This window comes from Nymphalis io, chromosome 13 (genome assembly GCF_905147045.1).
Source record: "Nymphalis io chromosome 13, ilAglIoxx1.1, whole genome shotgun sequence".
Classification (NCBI taxonomy): Eukaryota; Metazoa; Arthropoda; class Insecta; order Lepidoptera; family Nymphalidae; genus Nymphalis; species Nymphalis io.
Genome location: NC_065900.1, coordinates 845076 through 858192, shown reverse-complemented (window position 1 = coordinate 858192; position 13117 = coordinate 845076). Strand labels below are relative to the sequence as shown.

Below are 13117 nucleotides of genomic sequence, written 5' to 3'. Positions count from 1 at the left end.
TATTTATGGGTATAAAATAAAATACATGTTTACTTTCGTGTTTTTTTTACTTCTCTATTTAGTATAATTTGAGCCAGTAGAACTGATCAGGAATCGAATCCGCAATTACACGCAGTAGTTATTTAGTGGTAATAATAATAATTTGATTTTGAATAACTTTCCATTATCTCATATTATTGCTTATTTAGTAATTACTTAGTAATTTATAATGGAATTTAGAAATTATTAATTTTAGTAATTTATAACTTGTGTTTATAAAAGAAACTAAATGTCACATTTTCTTTGTTTGAACATTAAACCTACTTCATATATTGGTCTAGACCAGTGGTACTCAACCTGCGGCCCGCTTTTGTGGTTGGCCCACTCGATGTTACTTTATTTTCAACTATTTTAAATTTCAAATTTATTTGTTAATACATAAATAATTTGAATTAAACAACTGCTTGTGGCCACGGACACTGAAAAGTGTGAAACGTCATGAAATGTTAATTTTATTTTTTAAATATACGCGATAAATCCGTTCATAGTTGTTTAATTAAATTTGTAACAATCCCTAAAAAACGACCATAGTCATTATGGAAAGTTGGAGGAAAATATATTTATTTATTAAGATTCTGCAACAAAGCTTATTATTATTATTACTGCTCCTTCAATTATATGACTACATCGAGCTCATTAAATGATGATTAAATAGAATTAAAAAAGAATTGTTACGCAATAGTACTCAATCAATTAATATATGAACAATGGTTATTATATATTATTGTATATTAAGAATGTTGTTTACATGTGAGTTTAAGTACATTTTACAAAAGAAGATATAAATTTAATTTAAATAAAAATTTAAATAAAGAAAATATCATTAAAACCTTTTTTTTAAGATCCTTGGCAAAGTAGCATAGTGTCCAAAATTTGTCTGTCTTGTATCTTTTTTGCTCCTCTTATTTACAATTATTTTAAAGTTATCAAATAAAAAAAAAAAAAAAAAGTTTAAAAACACGAGAAAAAATCAGTGAACTTTTTTGTCTTTGCCTATTTACATATTATAAATAGACGATGTTTTCTTCTGGATCATCGTTTCGACTTAATTCTTTTGCTAGTTTATTAAGTAGTAACTTACGTATAATTATTTAGCGTGGTACATGTGTTACTACATATTAACTACTATAAAAACAACGTTCTATTACGTGTGAAATAAACGACTTTTATTGCTATCGTTTGCAATTCTCAATCGTTGTTACTTCACAATATCATTAGACGAGGCGGCGTCAGTTCAACACCACGGTATGTATGCCTCCTGTATTTATTAAATATATAACGTACATTAACATTAAAAGAAAACAACCGTGACATACAATTATGTGACGGTGATACGGGTGGTAAGCATTTCATGTAAAACCTTTTTCCGTTAGGCGGGAATTTCGGACTAAATTGTCGACTAACGAAAGCGCGCCTATAACTTTTATTGTGACGATTCTTTTTGCGTTCGGTTCAAAATAGCTCCTAGATGGTCTCATCTCAATCTATTTGCTGTGACATTTTTTTAATAGGTTTAGATTTTATATTAACTGATTTCTTAAGAAATCTTTCACAGTCATTAACATTATTAAAAATTATTGTAATACAAATATCATTTTTAAGAACCAAGTTTAAACAAAGATTGAAATCTTTAAATGTAAATATCCAGAAGTCCGCCCAAAACCACTAGAAAATCTCTAAAATTTCTTGATGCTTTAGAATATTCGAAACAGCATAATGTGAATTATTTTTCATTTCCTCCTCACACAACACAACGCATATACTTGGCTCTTGGATCGTTGCGTTTATGGACCATTCAAAACCTATTTTGAACAGGTTGTCATAATTTATATCGCTATGACTACTCCACTTGATGGTAAATGATAGTAGAGTCCAAACGCGACGACGGCCAGTACAGTCGGGAAGAATGTTATGTACTAGCCGCCCCCGTCTTACAGTAACAGCCTGTGAATAACAGCCCACTGCTGGGCTAAAGCCTCCTCTCCCTTTTGAGGAGAAGATTTGGAGTGCTCCATCACGCTGCTCTAAAGCGGGTTAGTAGGAGGCCCCCGCCTTGCCGGCCCGCGATATGTTTCTTCACGCCTCGTTTTAGGCTATTAGGGTAAATCGGGTTTTTGAAGAGCTTTTAATTCGTGACAATAAATAATTATCTAAAACACAATTACACTACTGGGCTGTTTTATTTTTAAGTTCGATAACACTTCTATCAAATACAATAAAGTCTGTTATATATAATCAAATAAAAATTACCTTTCAATGTTAACATACCTACCCGGTTTAGGCCACCTTCCCCTAATTAAAATTGTATTCATTACGAACGAGTAAAGTTTACAATTTTACATTTATTTTTGATTCGGTGATTGTCTATTTAACTTATCATCGTAACTACGATTATGTCCACTTACATTGAACAGTACAACATCCTTATTTCATTTTTAATATCTCTTCATTATATTATGGTTATAACGCCACGATAAAAAAAAATAACGCAATTTATTTAATCTTAATTAATTATCTCTTTTATTGCGACTGGTATTTTTTGTTTCGTTTCTTCTTGAATAATAATAAAAATCCTGCTCACATTTTAGATGTCGTTATTTAATTATTTATTCTGGAAGGTCTAATACTTTGCTTTTGGAAGTAATTGTTCTACTTGTACTTTGTTATACGCTCAATATGATTAAAAATACAATAAAAAAGATTCAAACGAAGCTCTTATAAGAGATATTTTTAATGACAAATTGAATCCTTTTCTTAAAAAATAATAATAATTTAATAATAATAATAAATTGTTTTTTTTTTAACCTCTTTGTAAATGGACCTCTTACTATTGATTGCAATTAATCGTATTCCAAATTTTTAAATGCTCTCAGATAATTATATATTGTTCATTTTATACTTCCACTACGTGATAATTTTATAATAATTTAATTCTTAATATCTTCTTCTATTTGTTATATTATATTATTTTATTATTTCCGAAACAGCCTGTGAATGTCCCACTGCTGGGCTAAAGGCCTCCTCTCCTCATATTGAGGCGAAGGTTTGGAGCTTATTCCACCACGCTGCTCCAATGCGGGTTGGTGGAATACACATGTGGCAGAATTTCAGTGAAATTAGACACATGCAGGTTTCCTCACGGCGTTTTCCTTCACCGTAACCGTTTTGTCTGTTACTTCTTAATTTTCATAATTTGTTAAAACATGTTAATGTTAACTTTATAATGTATGCAATATCTTTTTATATTTATTTATTTTTTGTACATTTTCAAGGGTTTTATATTTATTGTTATTTTTTATTCTAGATGTCGACTAGAAATCGATTAGATCTAGTAATACTTGGCGCAACTGGTTTCACGGGAAAACACGTGGTTAAGGAGCTGACGCGGATTGGCAAGAATTACCCAGATATCACGTGGGCTGTAGCTGGAAGGAACCGGAACAAACTGGAAAATGTTCTTCAAGAAATATCGAAAAAAACTGGTATATTTTATTTATTATTTTCTGATATTAAAAAAATTATATTATACTTCTATTATTTTATCATCGTGGCCACGAAGCGTAGATTTTATTTATTATTATTAACTAATCTGGCCCAGTGGTTAAAACGACTGAATCTTAACCGATGATCGTGGGTTCGAGCCCCGGGCATGCACCCCTGAATTTTCATGTGCTTAATTTGTGTTTATAATTCATCTCGTGCTCGGTGAAGAAAAACATCGCGCGGAAAAGTGCAGGTTGAAACGCATTGGAGCAGCGTGGTGGAATAAGCTCTAAATCTTCTCCTCACAAAAAGGATGGAGCCTTAACCCAGCAGTGTGACATTCACAGGCTATTACTATGTAACTAAACTGGATATACTGTGGTTATTTATCGATAATGCTCGACACATTCATATGTCTATCTAATTGTTTCCCATTGTCATGGAATCTATAAATATGTGAATCCAGATCAGTTAATATACTATTTAAAAGAATTTTGTATTAAAGTAATTTTGACAAAATAATAGTAATTAGAATTTACTAAACAAAGTTTGCGAAACAAAGGAGCCACGCCGGTCTACATATACGGTCATATACGGTTTGGCGGATATACATAATAAGTCATCATGTTAAAAACAACCAACTTATGTTTATCACACCACAATATGGGTTATGAACATATTAAATTGCAAATGTGGCCTTTATTACGTTTTTCTACATACGACCTTCTTCTTAATGTATGAGAGTTCAATAAAAGCCGCAATGATGTAATGTACACGTTGTATAACACGAACGTCTGTTACGCAGTAAATACATGTTTAGATTTTATAAGCCTTGGTCACGGACAATTAATAATTAAACAACATAATTATCCATTTGTATTCATCGAATGAGAAAAAATACAGAAATTTGCACGTTACAAGAGATGACTCATCTAGATCGCGTTGAAGTTATATTATAAAAAAATAGATTCGTTGGTACATAATCTCATGTATTCGTTGTTACAAATAATTTGTAAAGGAAAATAATGCGCTTAATATATAATGAAACATCGAAATGTTATACAGGGACATATATAGCATATTATGGCATATTAGGCATATTATGGGAGACTTTTTTTTTAAATGATAAGAAAAATTGATCCGAGTTTGGTTAAAATGAAAATTAAAAATAAAATATTATTACGTTGTTTATTTATACTCCTTAAAATATTTTGTTGAATGTATGTACAGTGAGTGATGTGTTCACATAGAACAAATCTCCAAGCTAAAAGGCCGATAATCAGGGGACCAATTCTACTAACAAATTATAATTATCGACTATTGCCATAAAAGTTAACGATTACGTTTGATTTTGACATAACGCTATATGTTAACATATTATCGGTTCGGTTCTGACTCGAATAAATATAGATGATTTAAAGTTGGATCGGAATTGAATCGGAAAAGAATTCGGCCCCAGGCTGAAACGGATTTTTATCGAAGACAGCCGATGACTGAAACAGTGAAGACAAAGCCTCACTCTGTCGCCACTATAAGCACACACAAGTCTCAAATCCAGCCGAAGAAAAGAAGATTTGGGAATTGTTAATCCGCTGGACTATATAATAAATCTCTCGAGTTAGATAATCCAAGGTTATTAATATTGAATCTCGAGGTAGCTGGTTCTCTTATCTGCAACAAATGTCGGTATCTATAATGGGATGACTACATGATGGCTTACAGTGTGATAAAAGGGTTTGTCAAAAAATATGAAGGAGGCTCTACATCACTACAAGTCTCTAGTCTCATTAAAAAATAACAATAATAATAAAATTGCGTCAAAATTATTTCTTCAATATTCTTGAGTGAGTATAGACGGCAATATTTTGTGAGCGAGTTTTAATTTCTAGACTAAACTATACCTATTATGTGTAGTTTTATTTTGTCCTATATTTTTCTTTAATGTAATCTAAAGTTTAAAAACATTTTTTATGACTGATAAGCAATTATGACTCCTTACTACCCTGTGTTGTATACACAAAGAAATATCGCAATGAACTTTATTCGACCACTAGCTCACCTCCAGAATATAATGGGTTTCCCAGGATTGGGTAAATCTAAAAATTCATAATCTGAAACAACATACACATCCAGTTTTATAATTTTACATAATGAAGGTTTTTTTTAGGTGATGATTTGTCAAAAGTTGAAATAATAATAGCTGACGTAGAGGACAAAATTTCTATAATGGAGATGTGTTGTCAAGCGGAAGTCTTGGTCAACTGCTGCGGCCCTTTTGTACAGTATGGGGAAGTAGTGGTGTCCACTGCTATTGACAGCAAGACACATTATGTTGATGTCAGTGGGGAGACTCAGGTACGTTTGTCATATGGTGTCATGACTAAGAATTGAAATTTTCTTGTAAAAAAAGCAGTAGTACACAGTTGTTGGAATTTGTAAACCAAAGTCATTTTAGAATAAGTTCAGTAATTCATTTAGAATAAGATCACATTTCGACCGGTCCATATCGAGTGCCATTTCAAAAACGTGGACTGTAACAAAATTGCGTGTATTTTTTATTTATAAGTTAAATATCAGTTTTATTATATTGAAAAATAAAATATGATTATTTTAATATATAATTAAAAATACTAATCTTTATATTAATAATTTTTTAAATAAATTACAGTAACAGCCTGTTAATGTCCCACTGCTGGGCTAAGGCCTCATCTCCCTTTTTGAGGAGAAGGTTTAGAGCTTATTCCACCACGCTGCTCCAATGCGGGTTGGTAGAATACACATGTGACAATTTCAATGAAATTAGACACATGCAGGTTTCCTCACGATGTTTTCCTTCACCGTCAAGCACGAGATGAATTATAAACACAAATTAAGCACATGAAAATTCAGTGGTGCTTGCCCGGGTTTGAACCCACGATCATCGGTTAAGATTCACGCGTTCTAACCACTAGGCCATCTCGGCTTTTTTTTAAACCGAAAAATAACATCACTAATTTATTGAACAACATCAGTATTTGGTGGTGGTTGGTGGAGTTATCTTTGGAACAGGTGTGAACCATCGTGTTAGCTATATTAAGAACTCTTGACTATCTCAATTCCTAGTAGTTTGAATGTTGGTAGTACTAACCCACCTACCTACCTAGGCTACCTTAAGCCGTTAGTCCTGCGACTGAACTCTTTTCGATCGTGTCAGATTTTTCGTCCCACCGGATTATGTAGAGTGCTCCTGCGTAGTTAGCTTTTCTTAGTTGAGAATGGCCGCCTCGACCGAAAATTGTCTTTGACTGGCCATATCATCAGATATTCTACCGCAAAACAGCAATACTTGATATTGTTGTGTTCCGGTTTGAAGGGTGAGTGAGCCAGTGTAATTACAGGCACAAGGGATATAAAATCTTAGTTCCCAAGGTTGGTGGCGCATTGGCTATAAGCGATGGTTGACATTTCTTACAATGCCAATGTCTAAGGGCGTTTGGTGACCACTTACCATCAGGTGGCCCATATGCTCGTCCACCTTCCTTTCTATAAAAAAAAAATACAATATTTTATTTTATTTTCTAGTTCATTGAGTTGTTGGAAGAAAAGTATGATCAGCCGGCACGTGAAGCAGGAGTCTATGTTATCAATGCCTGTGGTCTCAGCAGTATCCCGGCAGATCTTGGGGTGTCATTCTTGGAGCAGAATTTTGGTGGTATGATATGCAAATAATTCATAAAACAGTATTCCTTTAAAATGTACTTAATAATCAATAATTTGGTTTAAAGAAATAGCAAAGCAGACTTATAAGAATAATAAGTGCTCAATAGTTTAGAAAACCGCTTATATTTCTGGGTGTTAACCACAATAAAATCTGCATATGTGTACATTAAGTTTCATCTCAATCTGATAATACAGACCTTAGTATTAATGTTTAGCATGTATGACCGCCGACGATTATTAATACTCATTCCTAAATATATATTTACTTCTGAGAACAGAACTATTAAACATCCACATAGTTAATTTATTATTTGATATTTTCCACAGGCACGTTAAATTCTGTGGAGTCATATTTAATAACTCATTTCCCACCAAAGATGATGGCGGAAAGCAAACGTAACGGTATTATCCGATACAGCAGTTGGGTATCAATTATTAACAGGTAAAATTTTTAATGGCGAACTAGATTTAAGATTATTTACAAATCAAAGGGTGCACATTGCTTTTTTGTAACTGTCATGTTGTATTTGTCACTAAATTTTACTGTTGCAGTCCTGCAATATTATGAGTTACAAAGTTGCCAGTGCTAGACCTCAGTGTTACGCAGAGTACGTAAAGCTATTGCTCTAGCGCCTGATCTCTTTTAGGTCGTGGCATATTGCCATTTCATGCAAGCTTGGAGTTAGCGAAGAAAGGCTTCTGGGGCACTGATGATAAAGAGTAAAATTATATTATTTTTGCTAGGGTGGTGCCCCTAAGCCGGTGGCTTAGGTCTTGACATAAATCCGGGACTGGTTGCATAAGTTTATGAGAGAGAGAATACATGGAGGTTAATATTACATAAAAAAGAAGAAAAATACACTATATGCAATATCACAAACACACCCTGCGTTTGTGATATTCTATATGTCACTTAAAACTTTACTATGTAGCTTAAAATATTGAGCTTGTTTTCGGAGCCTAAATATCGCATATCACTTTTCTGAAATTTCACGACCGTTGTCGATGAGTTTCGAATTCTGTTCTGACAGAATAACCTGCTGCTGTTACAATTCTGCACCATTTAAACGAAACTACTTTTCAGTGACCTCTATGGCAGATAGAGGTCACTGAAAAGGAGTTTCGCAGTACATGAAGTAAAAAGGTGCCTGCGAATGTCTCACTGCTAATAAGGTTTTAAGTTTTTTAATTAGACATGAGGTATTTTCACGATGTTTTCCTTCACCGTCGAGAACGAGATGAATTATAAACGTAGCATAAGCACATGAAAATTCAGCTTGTCTGGGTTTGATTAGGATTCGGTTCAATTCACGCGTTCCAACGCCTGAGCCATCTCAGCTCTTTGCAATGCTTGAGCAATATTTATTTTAAAATATTTAATAAATTTCAGCATGGCATACATATCTATGAAAAAGATTCGACAAAGACCGTGTTTTGATGTTGAACCGGAATTGAAACAGAGGTATGAATTTGTATATTTAGCACAATTAAGTTTTAAATAATATAATTTGAAACTTATAAAAACATGACAAATAAGTTGTTTTTCTGTCTGTCTTAATACCTTAGGTAATGATTACTATCATGTATGGTATCAGGTTTTTTGAGGATCACCAAGTGAGTACTTTACCAACACAACCAAATATCATTACTACCGGATGCTGCTATATTTCCTTATGATTTTAAATAGACTATTCAAGGATTTATTTGTTTTAAACCATTTTATATTACTAGTAAAACCTGCGGCTTCACCATCGTGGAGTACAGCTTACGTTCTTTCAAATTCTGCCATTTTAATGAACATAACGCCTATGTGAATCATACACAAAATTTTAAAGTTATTTGGTAGCGGTAGTCTAAAAAATGTTTGTTTTGGTGGCTTGCAAATAGCCATATAACTTAAAAAACCCAATTCACAGATACTTTCTTTTATAATATGTATTGATATCTGTTGATGCCTCCAGGTGCCTGCTTCATAAGAATTTAAACAAATGGTGTCTCCCGTTTCCGGGTGCGGACAGTTTCGTAGTCCATCGCACACAACGACACCTCTTAGCGACGGATGGCAAGCGACCGGTTCAATACAAGCCTTATATAACTTTCCCTTCTATATTCTCCGCGATAGGGACCATTATTGGTTGCATTTTGCTATTCATTTTGAGCAAGATACCTTGTACGAGACGGTTGCTTCTAAAACATCCGAAGTTCTGTTCATTTGGACTAGTGACATATGGTGATCCAAATGAGAGCGCGATGGACGGCTCCCGCTTTCAATATGACATGTTGGGGAGAGGTTGGGACGAGGGGACCGATGTGGGGGGCACGCCAGACAAGAGAGTTGTCGCCAGAGTTAGCGTAAGTATGACCCGTTTTCAATTTTGAATCCTAGCACCACATGAAGTATATGTAATTTTCTTGTCATATTTAATGAAATGTACACAAAAAATATTTAATGAAGAATATTATTATTATTATTTCCTTCTTGATATATAACGTGTTAAAAAGACTAATAAAATTAATTGCTGCGAGTTCATATATTTGTATAGGTAAGTTAATGGGCGCGTTATTGCCAACCAACATTAGAGCATAATGTTACTCTCACGAAGTTATATATATATATATATATATATATATATATATATATATATATATATATATATCTACATCTATTCTGTACTCCTGACAACGTCTTTGCAAAATTTCACGTTGGTCGGTTGACTTATATCAGCTTTACTTGTAGACATTTGTAAGTGGTGATTGTGTAAACAACACTATCTCTTTCTATCGAATGCTTGTTCAATGATGATAGAAAGAGATAAATCATTGTTTAACTAAACATCATCTAAATTAGCTTTGTAAGTGAGATACGTGTTTAAATTTCAGTTGTCTGGTGTTGATCCGGCTTACGTCGGCACGGCTGTGGGCATCGTATTATCAGCCATAGCTATTCTAAAGGAGAAAGATAAATTGCCTCCCACGTATGTATATTTACTTAAATTTATTTACATAGTATATTCTAATACAGCAACGACTGAGTAGACGGAATACGTCAATCTCAATAATGGGTCACAGCATCAGATCAGGTCAATATGAGAAGTATAGTTCAAAGTTCTGCATTGCTTACTGACATGCTATTATGCCATTTTTCTGGTGCTTGACGGAAATTATATTCAAAATTTTAGAACTATCACACAAACCACGGTTATATTATATAGAGTTAGGTGACGGAAAATGTCTCACTTTGCGCGTCCATAACTTATACGTAAAAAAATAGCGGTTGACAAACAGACGAGAAAAGGTACTGGATATTTATTATATAATTTACACGAATATCTATAATATTAGTGTATTATTAATGTTGGTTATTAAAGCAATTCATGATCATTGACTTGTGGTGTGTGTGTAAGCCGCCTCCTCCTATAAAATGCTACAGCATTGTATATTACAGGAACTAGTGTTATATATTTATTATTTTACTAATTTTTGACCGCGTGTTGATTGTGTTGGGCAAGTGTAAGGTTAAGAGATGTTCTTAATTAGGGTTCAGACCAGTGGCATAGCTAGGTAGACAAGGGCTCCGGTGCATAAGGAAAGAATCGGGCCCTCATCCCCCTCTTTCCGTGTAGTTTAAACTTATATTGTCCTTCAAAATTAAGCAACAAGAATAGGAAACAGTGAGTTCAACTTATCCCTAGTAGGCTAAATCCATACGGCGTCTCTTTGAGGGGCAATCTCTATGAGTTTAACAGAAGAAAATGGTTATCAATAAACAACGATGCATATGACAATACAGAATATTTATTATACAGATGAGATCAATAAAGGGAAAAAAACGATTTTTAACAGAATTCCCCGTCCACACAAGATTGTTTTTTCTTTTATGCTCCTCTTTTTTCAAAGCTGAGGTTAGAGGGCCACCTGAGCTCCGGGCCCTGGTGCACTGCAACACTTGGCCCTACAATAGCTACGCCACTGGTTCAGGCTTCCTTCATACAAAATGTCATCAAAACTCGGTTCACTGGTTTAAGCGTGAAAGCGTAACCTACAGACTGAGATACTTTCGCATTTATATTGTTAGTATATGTATAATATTATTCACCTTTTCGATAATATTATTATTACAGAAGTGGAGTTATGACAGCTGGCGTCGCGTTCAGGAAAACAAGTATCCTCAAACATTTGCAAGAGAATGACTTTAAGTTTGAAATTGTTGAAAATTACAAACAGTCTAAAGAATAACAATAATAATTTAAGGAATATTTCTACAGCCATCCCATAACGATTAAACTATAGACCTCTGTCGGTGTTTCATTGAATCCTGTTTGGTTAAATTTTCGTTTTATCGAGGGGTTAGTAGCGCTTGATCTTAATACTGCAGGCCGTGAAGAGATGGCGCCACTATTCTCACATGAAACGTATCTATTGTGACTATTGTACTAAGATTGTACTATTTTGTTATTATATCAGATAAATATTTAAATATTATAAAACGGTTAATATTAAAATGTTAAATTTTATTTAGGAATTATAATATTATATCCAGCTTTGCTTATATTCTCAATGGCCTACGAATATTTTTTATAGGTTTTTGTGGTGTTAAATAAAATTTTTGAACATTTGTATTTAGCATTTGAGAAGTCCGCCTGGCTAAGTCCCACCCACTTATCACTCATCCTACCCCTAGACAGCACTACTTTACAATTAAATCTAGGTAATTTATTGTGTACCCGTTTAACGGGTGAGTGAGCCAGTGTAATTACAGGCACAAGGAACATAATAATAATAATAATAATAATAATAATATCCTGGGACATTTTTCACACACGGCCATCTGATCCCAAATTAAGCTTGTACAAAGCTTGTGCTATGGAAACCAGACAACTGATATAATACATATACTACTTTTTTTTTTTTGTAAATACATACTTATATAGATAATTACACCCAGACTCTGGACAAACATACATGTTCATGAAATCTTCAAACATGATATCTTCTTAATGTTGGTGGCGCATTGGCGATATAAAGTTTGCTTAATTTTCGTTACAGTGCCAATCCCTTGGGACGGTGGTGACATTTTAGCATTAGGAAGTCCATTTGTCTCTCCATTTACCTAATATAAATTGAATAAAAGTAAACGTATTATGTCACTTTTTGGCTATTGCATAGAACAATTTGTATATCTATTATAGTTTAACCACGTTCCTTTGAAAAAGGAATGGCTGTCAGTTTTCGTTCGAAGTACACAAATACATGTATTAAAAACATATAATCACATTATATAGGTAATATTTATATATTTATCTGCTTTTAACCGCTTCATATTATATACATATTGTTGGAAGAAAAAGGAACAGAGTTCTTTATGAGGCATTTAGCCAGTTGGCGCTATCCCTTTGCCAGGATCAAGCAAGATTGTTTTTCGATACCCCCTTGGTCTAGCATTGCAGTTTCAGCCACGCAGATCGTAGAATATTCGTCAACTTTCTGTTTACAGTGAAATTTGTCATCATCTTTTTAAACCTTTTTGCTAGCTGGCAAGTGTGTTGCAAAAACTATATTGGCCGTCGACATCTCAGATTCTTAAGTCTGTGAAATTTACCTTTATTTCGATATAGTCTTAAAACAGGTCTCCTGTTCATTTATAAAATTAACATTTATTCTTAAATCTATGAGCGACTCCTATTCGATTTATTCGTTAAATAAAAAACTGATTGTACACTTGTCATTACTGTATTCGTAATACTGTCTACCCAGTTGCTAGTGATAACTATTAACCCTGTTTCTCCAAATTAAGTAATGAATACCTAAGGGTCAATGAAATATAAATAAAACAATTTTTATAGAACCATTTCATGAGAGTCTGAATGACTAAAGATAAGCCCAGAAAACCCGTCAG

The 13117-nt window shown here is 33.5% G+C and overlaps 1 protein-coding gene across 1 annotated transcript; it reads left to right on the top strand.

Moving 5' to 3' along the window:
* Window positions 1–1218: 1218 nt before the first annotated feature.
* On the top strand, window positions 1219–11517 carry LOC126773057 (saccharopine dehydrogenase-like oxidoreductase). The gene is made up of 9 exons (XM_050493691.1): window positions 1219–1284; window positions 3344–3521; window positions 5690–5877; window positions 7084–7213; window positions 7549–7663; window positions 8612–8683; window positions 9183–9573; window positions 10102–10196; window positions 11343–11517. The coding sequence occupies exons 2-9, from the start codon at window positions 3344–3346 to the stop codon at window positions 11455–11457; spliced, it is 1284 nt and encodes a 427-aa protein (XP_050349648.1). The 5' UTR covers window positions 1219–1284; the 3' UTR covers window positions 11458–11517.
* The last annotated feature ends 1600 nt before the right edge of the window (window positions 11518–13117 follow it).

Excerpts from the sequence above, each read along its gene's own strand:
- LOC126773057 (XM_050493691.1), top strand. The coding sequence starts at position 3,344 with ATGTCGACTAGAAATCGATTAGATCTAGTAATACTTGGCGCAACTGGT. Across the intron at positions 8,684-9,182 it reads GAACCGGAATTGAAACAGAG|GTGCCTGCTTCATAAGAATT; the intron begins GTATGAATTTGT and ends TGATGCCTCCAG. Across the intron at positions 9,574-10,101 it reads GAGTTGTCGCCAGAGTTAGC|TTGTCTGGTGTTGATCCGGC; the intron begins GTAAGTATGACC and ends TTTAAATTTCAG.